Source organism: Pelodiscus sinensis, chromosome 7 (genome assembly GCF_049634645.1).
Source record: "Pelodiscus sinensis isolate JC-2024 chromosome 7, ASM4963464v1, whole genome shotgun sequence".
NCBI lineage: Eukaryota > Metazoa > Chordata > Testudines > Trionychidae > Pelodiscus > Pelodiscus sinensis.
In genome coordinates this window covers 46,891,784-46,909,866 of record NC_134717.1, presented here as the reverse complement: position 1 = coordinate 46,909,866, position 18,083 = coordinate 46,891,784, and the positions used below count along the sequence as shown (strand labels likewise).

Below are 18,083 nucleotides of genomic sequence, written 5' to 3'. Positions count from 1 at the left end.
CACTAGTGTGGGTTTATTTCCACTAGGTAAAACAAAAAAGGAGAAAGCAGCCACCAAAGGTTTAAACTAAAGAAGATAGATCTCTCTCTCTCTCTCTCTCTCTCTCTCTCTCTCTCTCTCTCAAGCAAGCAAGCAAGCAAGCACACACCCCTCCATTCATTCACTCATTCATACCCATTCATTCCTGCCCTCAGGCAATCACATACTTACACAGACATATGGGTTGCAGAAGGAGCCAAGGCATGTGGATCCTGGAGGGTCTGTCTGCTCGTCATGGCTGGGGAAGCTGGTCAGGAGGAAAGACACTGGAGGGGAGCGTCTCAGGATCAGTGGAAGGAAAAAAAGAGAGTCTCGCATGTGCTCCTTCTCTTTATATAGTGTTTGAATGGCTCCTGTGACTCATTCACCTTGTCATCAGGGAGCATGCCCAGACTTCCCTTTATCCAGCAGAGAACATGCCCAGACTGTGATGACTCATTGCCATGTAGTCCATTGTTCCAAGCCTTCTTCAAACACACTCACACTCTCTCTCCATTCATTCAGGGGAGAATGCAGTTTAGGGAAAGTTCCAAGCAGGGTGGCTGAATGTTACAAAGATTACAAAGTTGCAGTTTACAGTAAATTTGAGAGTTACACAGATTACAAAGATTGACAAGGATCACAATAAATTGCAGTTTAAAGCCTTAGACCTTACAGTTTGGTGTAGCTTTAGAAAATCCATGTATATAAATCTAGTGAACTCAGGCGGAGGCTTTTTTATGCAACATTATGTAGCTTGAATATTTGTCTTTTTCACTAGCAGAAATTGGTCAATAAAAGATATTACCTCACCACTATGTCTCTCTACTATCCTAGAATCAATATGGCTACAACAATACTATAAATTACCTGAAATTTGTTGTGTGCATTTCATGTTTGTATTTTTCCTCTTCACTTTTCTTGGTCTGGATAGCACAAATAATATCTCAATACTGAATTAATTTTCTTACGGATAATAGTTAACCCAGTTCTTGGCAGTACCTATACAAAACGTTGTCTCACCAACTGCATTAGGATTGATTATGCCATCTTTTTGTACAGCAGCATTGAGGATTAAAAACTTTCTGACTTTCTTGCTGGTGCTTGCTTTGTGCCTAACCTGCTTTGGTTACTATGATTTTTTTTCTGACGCTGTTAATTTCTCTTCTAATATATGTTTAGTGTTTTCCATTCTTCATTATAGAATTAATCACTTTCCTCCTCCCCCATATGTATTTCCATGACTGCATCAGTTTCAAGTATTTTTGTCCACTTTTTCCTCGGCTTCAGTAATGATAAGCATTTCTCTTAGGTGTGTGAATAAATTTTAGCTTGTCACTTTTCCATTGACTCAGCATCTTATGGACTGGTCTCAATTGTTTTAGTTCATGCATAACATGCAATAGCAGCTATACACTGTTTCATTCCCATTTTGGATCTTTTTTCTTTTTGTCCTTTTGTGCACAGGTGTATATTTATTAAATAGGAAATTAATTCTTTTGAAAGTTCTCCACATGAGAAACACATACACAAGATCATAATAGCATTAATGCTCTATGTTTTATTATTTTGAACATAATGGCACTGCATAGCAAACAAGATTTGCAAGCGAAAATTGAGTACAGTAAGAATACTCACGATGCTAGTGTGGGAGCATGATATAGTAACTAAGAAGAGAATTTGGTCTGTGTAATTCATATTATTGATTATATTAGATGAACTGAAAAAAATTAAAGATCCAGTCTAAATTTACAGGACTTAAAAAACAAATCCAATCTCTCTGCTTGACATATTTGATATAAAGGCCAATAAAAAGGAAATTCTGCAATGCTATTTGTAATCAATTTTCAGAATCATTATTTGAAGTAAAAGGGGACAGAATTTGGTCAGAGCTGATCGGGAATTTCTGGCAAAACGGTGTTTTTGGGGAATATGCCAATTTCAACAAAACTTCCATTCAGAAAGTTTTCTCAGGTTGAGAATGGAATTTCTGGTCAAAACCAAAAACAGAGACACCCAGTTAAAAATAGCCAATAGCCCAGTGGTTAGGATCTTCACCTGGGAGATAGAGGTTTGAACCTATATACTGAATCAGGCCGTGTGTCTCTCCCAATCTCTCCTTTTGAGAGATTCTACTTTGTATAATTCTACTTTGTATAATTAATTCTATATTCATTGGAGTATAGACTGAAACTGCATCACCCCCATCCCATTAGTGATTGTCCTAACCACAAAGCTATATAGTAAGTCTCTTTCTTGCTAGCCCTATGCGTAGTTAGATAAACATCTATCAGAGATGGTCTAGATGGTACAGGGTCCTACTATGAGGGCAGGGGCCTGGACTCGATGATCTCTCAAGGTCCCTTCCAGTTCTAGTGTTCTATGATTCTATGATTTAATTACTTATCCAAAGGGTTCCAACAGAGGAGACTGAGTAGAACCTGGTGTTTAGAGCACTGAATTGGTATGTGGGAAGATAACAAAGGGGGGATTGGAACCTGGGCTTCCCACATGTCATATTGTAATCCACACACCTACTGTGTCCCATGTAGTGGCATTTGGACCACTTACCACAAGAGATAAGAACAAAGGAGCTCTACAGCCTAGGCTGCAAGCCAGCTGGCTTTATAGCTCAATCTGTAGAGGCTCATACACTAAGCTCTAGAGATCCCAGGCTCAAATCTGTCTGGTGGTAGTTACAAGTGGGTGGGTTACAATATGAATGCTCTAAACACCAGGCTTCTGTGCCTCATTCTCTGTCAGGGCCATCCTTAGGCATAGGAAACATATGCAGCTGTGTAGGGCACCCAAAAATTTGGGGCACGACTGAGACCTCAGCAGATAAGAGTAAGTCAGCTACATACCCAGCACATGCTGCCATCTCCTGAGTCAGGGGCTGTGCCAAATGAACCAGTGCAGTGCATTCTGTGAGGAACTGTGTGGTGGACCAGGTATCTCAGTATCCTTTGCTGCCTCATCCCTTTTCCCAGACTGCGAATCCAAGCTGTCATCAGGCATAGGGGCACCAATTTAATAATACTGCATAGGGGCCCATAAATCCTAAGGACAGCCCTGCAATCTGCTGTTGGAGATGTTCCACTTTATATAATTAAACATGCATCCTGCCAGAGGAAGAGACTGAGTCTATAGTCCAGAGATCAGGCGCTCGTATACGAAACTAGGCCTGCTTTAGTCCAGAGACTGGAACCTTCCTGTCTGACATTTCAGCTATGGGTCTCTGGTCTAGTGGTTATTCTAAGGCTGGGAACTCTCTTTCATTTTTAACAATACAAAGAAGAAAAAGAAATGCCTCGCGTTTATCCCAGTGTGGAATAGGAACATTTTTGAAATCTCAAATATTTTCACAAATGGAAAAAAATATTTCCCACAGCTTTAGATTTAAGTTACATGTGGAACTTAGTTAATGATTCTGTTAGCAATGAATTTACTAGAAAGTCTACATCTTAGACAGATACTGAAGCTCTCTCTGCAGTAATAACATAAAGTGCTAAAAATAGTGCTTATGACTCTCAATACATGATGCGATAAGATCTCTTGGATCACTTTCTGTAACTCCACACTCAGCATTTTCTTCATAAATTACCACTACAACTTAATCGTGGGATCATGTCCTATGGTCCTAGTATTAGTGCCTTTACACTTTTTTTCTGCTTTGTTAACAGGATTCGTAATAAATGTAGGTCTGTGTTCCGTACACTTTTTGATGCATGGAGTTCTAACATTTTCATCTGCATTGATCAAGTCACTTTGGCCGAGACTTGGAATCAAACTGGTCTGATTATGTCTATAAAATGAATTCTGCTTTTAAACTCAAAATCGGATCCCCCTTTCATGTACTTTCACATAACTCTGTAGACCTCAGTGGGGTCTGTTTTTTTCCCCTTTGTGATGATCAGAATTAGGCCCTAAATTGATTGAATCATGTTCATTTTTGAGAAAATACTAATGAATATCCATCTAATATATTTGCTTTGTACCAAATACTTTGGTATTGTAAATCAAAATACTGAAGAAATGTGTTTCATTTGACAGGCATTTGATGCTCTTGGAGGTATTGAAGCTTACCTTAAGCTCCTTAACTCAGAGGGCTTAAGTTTGCCTATCTTGGCAATGAAGCATGAGGAATTACAGGGAGAAATTAAAGACTGCACAACTGATGCTTTGCAGAAGGGACAAGCCTTAGTTACTAAAGGAGATTCCCACAGGTGAGTAAAGAGAGCTCTTTCTCTCTCTATTTTACGACTGTTTCAGATCTCCCACTAACCTGATCGAAGACAAAAACTCATTTAGGGCCAGTCTGTGCCCAGTGGCATGAATGAGTCTTCAAAATTTGTCATTATTTTTCACTGATACTATATGAACAAATTGCTCTGCTTCCTATCACAAGTTTTTGTTTGTTCATTTTTAGAACGATATACACTGAAACATAAATTATGTACATAAAAGGCTATGGTTAGATCAGAAAATGTTTAGGAAAAGGCAGTCTGGTCCAGATAAAATAAAATGTCAACAGATAGTCATTTTTACAATCCCAAATGCACATTTTCAGACATTTGAAAGCCTATCCTGTATATTAAATTTAATAATTTATAACTTAATATAGCAGATGAACATAATATGTATTAAGCTAAATGTAAGAATATGAACAGTTCCTCTGCTTCTTTGTGACCTTTATTTATTAATAAAGTAACCTTTCTTTTTCCCCCATCTGTTGTTGTTAGCAAGAACAGTGTAATTCTAGGGACCTGAGTGGAGTTACTCCTGATTTACCTCAATGAAACTTAGATTCAAATTAAGTTGATTGTCTCCTATTTTTCACAACTTGTCATTCCAGGAGTGTAAAAAGCTTTGCTTCAGAAGAGAACTTCAAAATCTATGTAGGAACTCTCTTCACTTCAAGATCCTGTGCTATCACTTACAAACAAAAAACTTAACATTGCATTGATTTTCATCCAAAGGGGGCACTTTAGTTCCACTGCAGTCTGAGTAGCACCCACTGTAGTTATTTAGAGCTCTGAGCCAAGCAAAGAGATCCTATAATAAGTTCAGTGATTTTACCCATACCACATGCAGCTGATTTTATTATTCTTGCCGCTGGTATTTAAATAGATAAGCAGAATGAGAGAGAAGGTTTTCTTCCGTTTGCTTTCATTTCATTTTTTTTTTAAGCCAGCAGCAATCACAAACCTCAGGCTGTTCTTTGTTCAACAGTATCTCAGTGGCAGTGGATACAAAGCAAACAGGATTCCAAATTGCATTGGCTATCTGATTAATGGTTTGGCGTCTTCAGACCTTTTAAGAACGGATCCATAAAATTACTGCAGCCATTAATTTTCTCTGTCTTTTAAAACCATACTTACTGTATTTAAGTACTCAGCCTGTGACACAGTGCTGGGATACTGAAACCCCAGGACAAGTCGAGAAGGAAAGTGACAAATTGACATGAAGTAATTGTGTTAGAGGTTTGTGGCAAAATTAAATAAAAATCCTTCTGGATAGGCAACACTGATAACAGCAATGCTAATATGTGCTGCCATAAGCAGGTACCCTTGCCGAAAGAGAAGAAAAACTCTTTGCCAGGGAGCTCTAGTTAAAACTTCTCTCATGGAAGTTAACTAGCATTTTTGGTAGTGTTTTTTAAAATTTTGAGCTTCCCAAGTTGTGCTAGACATTTTACATAAAAATAAGAGAGATGCCATTCCTGCTTAGAAGACCTTGTGCTTTAAATGTGGAAAAAATGCAACAACTTAGTGCAACAAGCTGTGTGTGTAGTGAAGGTTAAAGCAACAGTCACAAGGTCACTCAAGTTAATTATACACCTCTTGAGAATTGAACAAAATGTATACAATTTGAATACTGAAATTTTCCAAATCCTAGCTTTTAAACAAAACCAAACCAAAAAAGCAAACAAAAACCATACGTCTTCTGTTTCCCCCCTTTCCCTGCTGATTTCCTTCCACTCCTGACAAGTTCACTTTCTGCCTCATTTAACCTTCTCCTGCACTGAGGGGGAGGCCATGTCTCCACTTGCGGGAAGATCAATGCTGCAGCAGTCAATCTAGCATCCTAGTAAAGACCCGATAAATCAAACGCTGAGGGTGCACCCGTCAGTACTAAGACTCTTCCTACTGGTGAGTAAGGAAAGTCGATGAGAGCATTTTTCCCATCAACACCTTGCTGTGAGGACAGCACCAAAGCTTGGTTTCAGGTACATCAACTGCAGCTATGTTTTTTATGTAGCTGGGATTGCATATCTTAAGCTGACCTCCCCCCGTAGTGTGGACCTGGCCTGAATCAGCCTTTACTTAAGTTGTATCATTGTCTATTCCCTGAAAGTGATCAAATCCAGGAGCCAGAGTTAGACTCGTGAATCTGTATTTGGGCAGGTAGATCAAAGTAGCTTTGTTTCCAAAGGGCTGAGCACCTGAAGCATCCATAGATTTTAGTGGGTGCTGCAAAGTTCAGCACTTCTTAAAAGAAAGCAACTTTTAATTAGGTGCCTAAACATCAGTTTGGGAACCTAACTTTAGGCATCCAGGTTCAGAAATGTTGGACTAATTCACTAGCTTTCTTCTTTCGTCTTCCCCGACATACCTTCCAAAGAACAGCTCTCTGAGTCAGGAACAGATGACATCAGAAGGGTGTTGGGACAGAAAAGTGCCACATTTATGGTGCTCCTGGAAGCCAGTGCTTCCCCCAGAAATGTTTTGCACTTTAGCCAACATGGAGTTTCTGAAAGGAAAACAGGGAAGTCTTCTCTTTTAGTCATTATAAAACCAGTGTGCTGTTGGAGGTGAATCTTTCAAATGAGACATAAAACTGAGTTTTGACTACTTCTTATTAGGAGCTTGGGTAGTGTTTAGATCTCCTAGAAGAGGACAGTTTCTATGAGGAATTAAGGGCTGGTAGGAATGTTGTCAGGAAAAGGAAGGGATTTTTGGATTAGGAAAGTAAGAAGAGATCAGGACTCTCAGAGTGAATTAGAATTGGTCTTCCCTTCCCATGCTGGGCAACATTTCTGTACAGTGAGCTGTCTCCACAAATTTCTGGTTTCCTTCACACACCCAATCATCACAGGAAACCAGGCAGTGAGCCAAGAGCCTGGCAGGTGCCCAAAGTGGCTTCATGCTCAGCTGTGTGGGATTATGTTTGTAGAAAGTAAGTGATGAGTGCTGCACCCCACCCACTTGAGGTAAGATCTTATTCAGCACTGAAAGGGATTTTAGTAGCCCAGGTGAGTGAAAGGACTCGGGGAAAATAAAGACATTATAGGGAACAAGAGAGAGACAGAATCTGAGCTCACCTGGCTTCCATCGTTTACCTGAGACTTTTGAAGACAAGGATGGCTGTCTTTACAGTATGGACTATGAAGTTTTCACGGCACTTTCAACAAGTGTTCTGGGTAATAGCCTCAGATTTCAACTTGTGCAATTTTATTCCTCCCTAAATTCATTCCATTCCTTCAACTGGATATACATTATTTTCCCTGATTTCCTTTCTCTTGGGTAGGGCTGTTGTAGAGTATCTGTGTCCTGTTTTGAACAGCAATTACTACAAGATCAACCCCAAACAACCAACCAAACAAAAAATAATTATGTTTCTTGGTGAAATTAAACAAAGAAAAAATAATATGGGTTTAAATAAAATGTTTCATTTCCGTTTGGGGCATTTTGAAGTGCTTTTTATTAAAAATTAAAAATAAGAAATGTCATTCATAATACTAGAAGAGAAGAGCCCCACCCTTTACACTGTACAACTAGAGCACTTAGCTGGAACCTGAGAAACACAGATTCTAAGCCCCACTTTGCCTGAGTCAGAACAGCTATTTGAACCTGCCTCCCATGTTGCCTGTCAGTGCCCTAAACTCCAGGCTTTGGAGTACTCTTACACTTCTGCTACGTCTAGACTGGCATGATTTTCCACAAATTCTTTTAACGGAAAAGTTTTCCGTTAAAAGCATTTGCGGAAAAAAGCGTCTAGATTGGCACAGACGCTTTTCCACAAAAGCACTTTTTGCGGAAAAGCGTCCATGCCAATCTAGACGCGCTTTTGCGCAAAAAAGCCCCGATCGCCATTTTTGCGATCGGGGCTTTTTTGCGCAAAACAAATCTGCGCTGTCTACACTGGCCCTTTTGCGTAAAGCTTTGCGCAAAATGACTTTTGCTCGAATGGAAGCAGCATAGTATTTCCGCAAGAAGCACTGATTTCAGACTGTAGGAAGTCAGTGTTCTTGCGGAAATTCAAGTGGCCAGTATAGACAGCTGGCAAGTATTCCGGAAAAGCGGCTGCTTTTGCCGGAAAACTTGCCAGTCTAGACACAGCCCTCTAGTTTTGTGAATGGTTCCTACTTCCCTGGTGAATCTAGTGCATAAGATTTTTTTTCTTAGCTGAAGTTATTTGATAATTTGTGTTAGATTCACAAATAGTTCCAGCCAACCCAGTACTGCATATTTCAGTATTTCAGACTATTCATATGAAAAATTTTGCCTAGCTCTAATGTACTATTCAGCATTAGTAAGGTTTTCAGATGTTGGCCCAGACAATTGGATGGTCTAAATTTATGTATGTGGTAGGCAAAAGCAGGAAACATTAAAGAAAGACCTTAAAATGTCAGTGAATAGCTTCATCCTCATAGTTTCACTATCGTTATTTATAGAACAGCCCAAAATGTATTAGGCACTTTACATGCGTATGTGTAATACCGTTTCCTGCCTTGAATAGCTTACAAACTAGAGCCCAATTCTGCCACCCTAATGTAGATTAGCACTTTATTCCAGAGATTTCACTGAGTGTTTATGTAAGAAGCACTCACATCAGATTTGTAGGATTGGGACTTTAATCAGGTAACTGGATTAGTCCTATCTAGTTCTCAGATCTGCTCATAACACATAATATTCTTACTCTGCTAAAAGTTGATCAGAATAAATGAAAGAGTACAAGAACATACATATTAGAAGATGTGTAGATTTTGAAAAGAGACTATTGGTGGGCAAGTCTTTATTATATTCTCTCTGCTATTATACCCAGATTAAAAAACTCCCATTCAGATTTTTGTTTCAAATGAGACTATTTGTAGTTACTGATTTCATGTGTATTTTCATTTTAAAAATGAAAGCCTGCTGACTATACAGTAGTGCTGTAGAAGATGCATTTTATATTCACTCAGAATTTCTTCAGTCAATTGATTTTTGTCTAATAAGAAAATCCTCATTATCATTCTGGCCAGTCTGCTTGCCTATCAGTAGTTTAAGATTTGGCCTCATTTCATTACTGATTAAACTCAATTTCACCATGTCATAAATTCATTATTTGTATTAAAGCCAGACAGAATCATTAGGGCTTTCCAAGATTTTATTAAGCTCTAAGTAATCATCTACAAGAGGTATAACCTTAATCTCTATTAGTGTTTGAAGGAGCTGCTTTGGTAAATTAAAAGTAATATCTCTTCTTTAAGAAATGTTGAAACAGAGGGACAACTTTTTATACATTTTAAGGTTACATTGAAAAATAAGAGGTTATAGATATGTTGAGAAATTAATTTGCAAAATTCGAAGCCACTTTTTCCATAAATAATGTCCTTCTTGTGATCTTGGATTTTCTCTGGGCCACATACACTCAGCAGATTCAGTCTAATGCCATTCTCCATGTCATTAGATAGGGTATTGCTCAACTTTAATCATGGTTGCTGAACTTGGTCTTCAGAATCACTGGGCCTGGCTGTATATAGTTGAATCAAGATAAGTACATTAGGAAGTCAGCAGAGAAATTAAATTGACAATATTCACGTTAGCAGTAGTTGATAAATTTTGGATGTATTTATTTATCTTTGTCAGAGACAACTTCAATAGTAAATTAAGTAATACGAGCGCTAATTCTGTTTATGCTCCATCTTCAAATCCTAATTCTCTGTGATGACTTGTTTACAATTTGGAGAGAACTGCCTTAAGCATTCATATTATTGCGAACTGGCACCCTGGTGTTTAAACGTTTCAGATTATAAAACAATCAGGGCTTTCTCAATTGATTTATTCTACACTTCTATTCAAACCGCCTCTTTAAACAAATGTTGGCTTAAGCTTTGGAGGGAATGAGGTGACATATTTTATGTATTTACTGTAAGAAAATTGAAACATTTGGAGGCAAAGTCAAATATCCTTTTAAAATAGAAATCTAAGATGCTTGGCATGTCAGATTTTTTCATTTCATTTCTCTCCTTTTTGCTTAGTTCCTCTAGAGCCAGAATCTAATACCCTAACTTGCCCTGACTAGTACCTTACTCCATAAGTAGTGCAACTGAAGTCATTGGGAGTAAAAGAGCAAGTTAAGGAATCTGCATCTGAGTTGTATGCATTGGATGTGAAATAATTTGTTAGGAAATATCATTTCTCTGCTTTGCTCCTGAACAGTTTTATCTGCATTACTACTGTTAGATTTTTCAAGACTCGTTTTTAAAATCCTACTATATCATTTTTGTTATGAAACAGAAGAGCTATTTTTATTCATCTATTGTTATCTTGCTTCTGCACAAGCCATGACAAGTATTAACAGCCGTATTGTTCCAATGTAGCTCTTGGATGACTGGAATTCAGGAGACGATAAAATGTGTTCAGAAAAGGGTGGATCAACTAATCAGACAGTGTCCTGCTTACAAAGAACTTGCTTTCAAGAAACAAAGGCTCACTGCCTCACTAGAAGATTATCTAAAGAAGGTACATTATAAAAGGCATTCTCATTAATGTTTTCATGCAGATGGCATTGAATTTCTACACTACAGCTGTCAGAACATTAGACTTCACTTGTGAGTGAACAATATCAAATAATGTATTTAGCTGGTAGAGAGGATAGGTGAATTGTACCTGTGAAATGCTGAGTGCAGCTGCAGGCACCCGTAATCTTAAAAGTCTTGATCCGAAAATGAAGCTTTTTCTACAAGCACATTACATCAATGCCTATTAAATAATAAATCATGGATTTGCTTTGATAACGAGCCCTTTGTTTTGGCAGATATGAGCAACCAATCCAAGACTGTGACTTGCATGAAAGTTTCTTGCATTCTTAATATTTTTTCCCATTTTGTTTTGTTGACAATGAGAGAGGAGGAGAAGCAAACTCAGGGGAACCACAGGAATGGGGATTGTGAACCACTGCAGAGGTGATGTGATTTCTCTTTCTTTGTTGCCAAAGAAGAGTGCATCACATTCGCAATAACGGCTCCTTCTGTTCATTAAGGAACTGATCCTGAAAGTTAGTGAAAGCTTCCTCCAAGCTTCTGGGTGTCTTAGGCTCTCTCTGACCTCTGTTTCATTACATTAGAGATAGATTAGGCACACAGAACTTCACTTTGAGCCTATATGCCTGTTCTACCTCTAATGCAATATAATATTTCTAGCAAGCAAAGGAAAGCAAAGACATCCTACAGTGCAGACAAAAATTAAATAATATGTAATGATTCAGTAATTATTAAATAAGCAATTTCGTAATGTACACATGAAGGTTGCAATGAACTATCCTTAATCAAATGGTAAGAAGTCAATTTGCTATCCATGAATCCCTTGAAACAGATTTTCTATACATGAGGTTTCAACTAGTGCGTAGTTTAGTTAGTCTTGAACAAAAAGACTCACCTGTTGGTTCTGAACAAAAGGCATCACTTGAAGAAAATGTGAATCTAAATCAAATGAATGCTCTAAATGTAACAGTGTATTTTCTCCATCATTTTCATATGTGGTCTCTGATTCTGGATATCTCAGTTTAGGGCATTGCATTTCAGACACCCAGAATTTGAGGACATTTGGAACATTTGAACCAAAATATCTCCACTTTCCTCATAGAATGCTACCCAGTGCCATATGCTCCCCAGTAAAACACTTCCCATTTCAACCTCCTACTAAAGGCAAGCATTCTGAAGGATCTGCTGCTAAATTAGGCTCCATTTGACACACGGTGATCCCAGGCCAAATTCAGAAGCAACATTTTAAAATGAATGATAGACATGAATTCACATTCCTAGCAGTGACTATGTATACACATATAGACTCATCTGCAGTTGCTCTTCATAATCTATCCTTTTGCCAGCATGCATGCATAACTCACAGGGTGTTATATACACATATCTGCATAAAATAGACCTTTTAGATTGCTAGAGAAGTTTTAAAGATGCTTTAGTTTTAAAAAATGGTGTAATCTGCAAAACATTTTTTTAAAACATAAGGTATCTTGAAAGTATTAAGTTCAAAATGGTAAATTCTAGATTATAACACTGTGAAGCTTCAAATTTATTATAATAAGGATGCTGTATTAATTAAGAATGATAAAAAAGTAGATAAAAAAGAAAGCAGGCTCAAACCTGTGTCCCAAGTGTACACAAGACTTTTTAGTTAGATTTGCAGTAGGTAGAAGAATTTGTTTGGCTTTTTTATTTTTGGCATCCTCTGTATTTCCTGATTATAGGAAAGGTTGAAAATCAAAGCTGTGAAATGCCAAGAGCTAAGTCTGTTCCCTCACTTCGTTCTCTATGCAAGCTTGTGTTTTTATAATGTCTAGTGATGAAATTAATATAATGATGTGTATATATATGTATATATTTTAATATAGGTATCACTATCAATTAAAAAAATCAGTCCAATACTTGCAGTCAGTGTGGATCCTGGTTCTTGTTTGACTGAGTCAGAGAAAGTTTTGAACAAATACCTAGAACTGTCTAATCAAGCTAAGGTAAAAGAAATGTTTCATATACTATTACCCTATCTATTTTTAGACACAAATGTATATTTTACACAAATGTGCTGAGATGCTCAGCAAGGGATGGTTATATTTACTAAGAAGGTAATACATCTCATCTCAGCCCTATTTTTTTTACTATCATCCTATCCTTTCTTAGTATCTCCAGGCCCAAACACGGTCGGATTCTAATACCCTTGGAAGCATCATGTTCTCGATGTATATTGCTGATCCACTAATTTTTGGGATGTCAAAAATGGCATGTTTGAGAATATAACCACTGTGAGATCATCTTTCCCACTCACACTCCTTCATGGTGGATAAAAGGGCTAGAATGGTGTAAAAGCCCAGGTCTGGATGGGGGAGGATTCTCCATTCATAGGTACTACAGACAGCCATAAGGCTTCCTTCTGAGAACTTCCGAATCATGAAGCATTACAGGGAAACTATTGTAACCAGATAGGCCCCACAACATGTAAGAGGGGCTTAAAGCCACTTTAGCTCTACCCCCCTCACCACACCCACTTTCCACTAGTGGGTTGAAATCTCACCACAGTTTCATATTTCAAGGTTAAAATGGGAGATCTTTAGAAAATGCAGCAATATGTATTCTCTGTGAAACTAGTCCCAATTTCAATACATTCTGAAAACTCAGTATCTTTGTTGTTCTTTTTCTTTGTTGTCTTGTACCAGTTTATATAAACCAATAATTGGTCTTGTGCAGTAGCACTGAAAGTAAAATTCACTTACAAGAAATTCTGAAGAGCACTCAGCAAGAATATAAAAATAACAGATGCGTTGTAAGAGCTATTCTTTGTGACAAATTAGTATGAAATAATTTTTTATAACATTTCTGCTCAGTTGGTGTAATGCTAGTCTGATGTAGACATTTCCTTTGCCTGTTGTGATCTTTCTCTAGAAACTGTATAATGTGCTTTGACTACAGTATCCTAGCCACATACCCATTCTTTCTGTGGAATTTCACAGGGTATATAGCTTGCACTCTAGCTGAGAGACAGAGATAAATATACCATATACTATCAATCCAAGAATTGGACTAAAGTATGTAAAGCTATCTTAGGCCTTTAGATATAGAAATACATGGATCGAACATTTTGCCTACAGTAATTCATAGTTCTGATGCCATTGCTCACAAGATGCAGTTTTGGATGATAACATTATGCATACGAGGCAACAATTCCATCAATTCACATTTTAAATTATTTATGTATTTTCTGGAGAAAATTTGGGATCCAGAAGTCGTTTGAAAAGCACAATAGCAAAAAGTTTCTGAGGGGGTTTCCTGAAATGATTTATCATGTTTGCCAGACTTTTCACATTTAAGTTAAACTTTGGATATTTCCAGGCAGTAAATGCAATCTAGATTTTATGCTAAGGTTGGATTTTCTTCATGACCATTCTTATGTGTTTTTGAGAACAAGTGTTCAAAGCCTTTTCTGGAAATTTATTCACCGGGTTCTACGTAATATCAAGCCAACATCTGACCTCAGGAAGAAGTGTCTCAGACTTTATAAGGCCCACAAGAAAAAATAGGCGTAAAGTTTGAAAAAAAGATTTGTGCTTGCCTAGAGTTACGAGCTAACACAGCAGAACTGAAAAACAGAATCCTGGCTGATTATTCTAGAATAGCGCTAATGTCAAGGACATCTGCACAACCCAAACCATAGTAAAATACTACTATGTTTGGAGAGTAGAGACCGTAAACAGACATGATGTGCTGCTTGGCTCCTATTTCAATTTTGGGGACCTACAGATTTGCACTGCATGAGAACTTACTGACCATGTCTTGGTTGTGTGGGTGGCCCATCTCTCTATCCATGTTCCCAGATGGAGCATTTCCATTGCTTTTGATCCTTAGTTTTGTCAAGAGACTACACTGATTGTCACTACTCAGATTCACATTTTTCCCATTCCAAGTTAGCAAATTTTATTATGTTCAGGCTTTGTGTTTGATTTCAAAACTATGACAGGCAGGGTATGTTTATCTTTGGCATTTAATGTACATTTTTAGTTGTTCCTTTGCTATGTAGGAGGGTGGCTTAAACAGAAAGAACAAATACTGCTGGAAATTAACATTAGGATGTGAATTTTGATGAGCCTTTTCCAATTACCATATACTGTGTTCTATGTTTATGCCCTCATAGGAAACATCACATGAATTGGAAGCAGCTGTGAGAATTATTAATGAGGTGGAAGAATTTGAACCTGCAGAGGTGGCAGCTTTCTCTAGCAAAGCTGACCTTCTAAATGAAGAACTGACAACACTTAACAGAAATATTAGTTCAAAACTAGACCTTCTAAAAGCTTATGTGGCATTTTTAAAGTCATCAAAAGAGGTAGAGATTCCCTTTTGAATTACTAAATGTCACTCTGTAATTTCACAAGGAGAGACAATGGCTTTTGTCAGATCTAAAATACCATCTAGGGCTACTATGCCAGGGAGGATGTGCAGGCCTCCAATCTACATAGCCCCTAGGCTGCTGTCTATTTCAAATGAGGTTATTTTCCTCAGCAAGGGCCTTAGTTAAAATCAGTGCAATACTGTAGATAGTACACTAGCATAAGGAATTACATGCATGCATTTTTGCACACATTGTTTTAAGATACCCCTCCGCTGGATATCTGTGGGAAATTGTTGTTAAAGCTGTTCTGACATAGCTTTATATTAGTATAAATTGAGTCCACGATAGGGTCTGATTTTTCTACCAATGTAGTTCAATTGGTAAGAAAAAATAGTTAAATTAGTTTTAAACCACCCAAGTGGAGCCCATAATCAATCCCTTCATTTCTAACATGCCTTTGGAAACTGATAAACCTGGGCTAGTGATAGAACTAGGATTTTCTGGTCCTTGTTTTTGTTCTGTAATACTATTCACTTGTATGTTTTAAACTAAAATAAGAACAGAAGTAGAACAAAATTTTTTAGATAAATTTTGCCATAGCAATTAAGTTTTCAATTATAGTGATGCTAATTAATAACACGATCACATTTACTTGTTCATAGCCTAATGTTTCACTTTAAGTATTTTTTAATATTTGTCATGTATATTGTATTTGTCTAATAATTTTTGTTACCTCACATTAAATGAAACTAAGCAACATATAATATTAACATACTAGATAACAGATATTAAACAAATTACTAACAGCTTAAAAATATTGCAGTGTGTTTAGAAGTTCTTGTTGAATAATAAACTTTTCACTTCAGTCCCTCACCTATTTGCCAACTGTTAAATTAGGTGTACAGGTTACTTAAAACTAGGGATGTCATCATGTAGTCCACTACATGATTAACCGATAAGCTTTAGTGTATCAGTTAATCTTATCCACTACATGCACTCCCCCCCCCCCCCTTGCTGCCTCTGTATCTGCTGGATCAGAGGCAGCAAGAGGGAGGGGGAGCCGGTGCCTGTGAAGAACTGGCTTTAAACAGACTCCCCATGAGCACTGGCTCTGCCAGACCCCCCCCCACTCCCCTGCTGCTGCCTCTCTATGAGAGGCAGCAGCATGGAGCATAAGGGGGCAGTCTGGAGCCAATACACATGGGGAGCTGGCTTTCAAGCAGGCTTCCTGCACATGCTGGCTCCACAGACCCATCTGCCCCCACCTTTGCTGCCTCCTACAGAGGCAACGAGGGGGGGAGGCAGGAGCCTGTGCTAGGGGGAGCCCGCTTAAAAGTCAGTTCCCACCAGCACCAGCTTCATGGTGTGGTCTGCCCCCCACTCCTGCCTCTATCAAGTGTGGGGTTTGAGGGTAGCATGAAGCAGTCTCTATCCATGGCGGCCTGAGCTGGCCGCAGAAGAGGCTGGTTCATGGCATGAGCTCCTGTCTGGGGGAAGTGGGGTGTCCAAGATCTCTGCAGATGGATGGTGCTCCACTTCCCACAGGGTTTGGACACCCCCACAGACAAGGGTTGGTGACACCTGGTGCTGCTACCTCTTTATTTTAAACTGGCTCCCCAGTGGACTGGTTCCCACCTGTGCAGGATCAGAGGGGGCCCCCTGGAAGTGGGGCTGGGAGTGCTCTGGCTGCTGCCCCGCCCCTTGGGACTATCGAATAGTCGTGTAACTGCTAAGATTACATGCGGTTACACAACTGTTCAATTATACTAACATCCTTACTTTAAAATACGTCTGCTTAGTTTATGGTTTCTGTAGAGGAAACCATGGGGTTTAGAACACTGAAGACATTAATTAATTAATTAATTAATTAATTATTCAAACATGGTGGTAGACTTGAGTTTCAATTGTTCAGTTTTAGATATTAAGGCCTTTACTTTTATTCTTGCATTTTTCTATAGGTAAATGACCAAACTCAAAGTCTGAAGGAATTCTATAAATCTGAGCCTGTGCAAATAGAGATTGAAGCTGAAACCAGGAATATGATGGAATCAGCTAATACTCAGTGGCAGATGGTTTTAAAGAAGATTCTCTCCACAGAAGATATAGGGCATGAATTTATTAATTCATTAAATATGGTAAGACTGTAGTTCACAGAGTTATCACTGTAGCAAGGATTAACTGTTAAATTTACAGTGATCATTTCAAATTTCAAATATGCACTAAACTACCATAACCAGTGACTGATTAACAATAGATCTATGGATCCTACTCCCATGCCCCGAAGAGTTTGCCCAGGGCACAGTATTTCTACTTTGTATTGCATCCTGGGGAGGAGGATCATGGTTAGAGCTGAGCAAAACTTGGAGTTTTTTTCATTTGTGGAAAATTCTGACACTTCATATTTTTTTTTCATTTCAAAATGGTATAACTTTTTTTTTTTTTTTTTGCGGCACAGAAATTCTAAAAAGTTTTGATATGCAAATGGAAAAACATTTCATTTTGACATGTTCAGTATAAACAAAACACTGTGACATTTCTGAACTTGAAATGTTTAATTTTATTTTGTTGAATTCAGTCCCAAAGCTGCTTTTCAAGTGATATCAACATTACACCGCATTTCTCTGGCATAGTTCAGTTCCTCTATTATCTCCAATGAGCCAGACTCTCCATGGAGACTACATCTCCCACAATGTAAAGAGACCAAGACCTCTCTGTATCTGTATGCTGCAGCGCAGAGGATGAAGTCCTCCAGTAAGACTAGCTCAAAGGAGGAAGTAGAAGATCCAAATTACACTTTGTCTGATGAAATTGTGATGGTAAACTGTACTTTAATTTTTAACTGATTTTAACGTAAACGTTTTGGGTCAACTCAGTGTAACAAAATATCTTGAGTTTGGCCGAACTGATCCAAAATAAAGTATTTCAGGTTGATTTTCTTATGAAAAAAACTAAAGTTTTTGG

At 38.1% G+C, this 18,083-nt stretch overlaps 1 protein-coding gene across 6 annotated transcripts in view; it reads left to right on the top strand.

Annotated features, from left to right (window-relative positions):
* Window positions 1-18,083, top strand: part of CCDC141 (coiled-coil domain containing 141) — a 163,361-nt gene that overhangs the window by 86,169 nt on the left and 59,109 nt on the right. For 5 of the 6 annotated variants that reach the window (XM_075933728.1, XM_075933726.1, XM_025182788.2 and 2 more), the window contains 5 exons: window positions 4,072-4,244; window positions 10,607-10,748; window positions 12,634-12,753; window positions 14,925-15,116; window positions 17,081-17,257. In XM_075933728.1, coding sequence (XP_075789843.1) covers window positions 4,072-4,244; window positions 10,607-10,748; window positions 12,634-12,753; window positions 14,925-15,116; window positions 17,081-17,257 — 804 coding nt within the window. The remainder of the gene's footprint in view (window positions 1-4,071; window positions 4,245-10,606; window positions 10,749-12,633; window positions 12,754-14,924; window positions 15,117-17,080; window positions 17,258-18,083) is intronic. The other variant, XM_075933727.1, reaches the window with a different exon arrangement.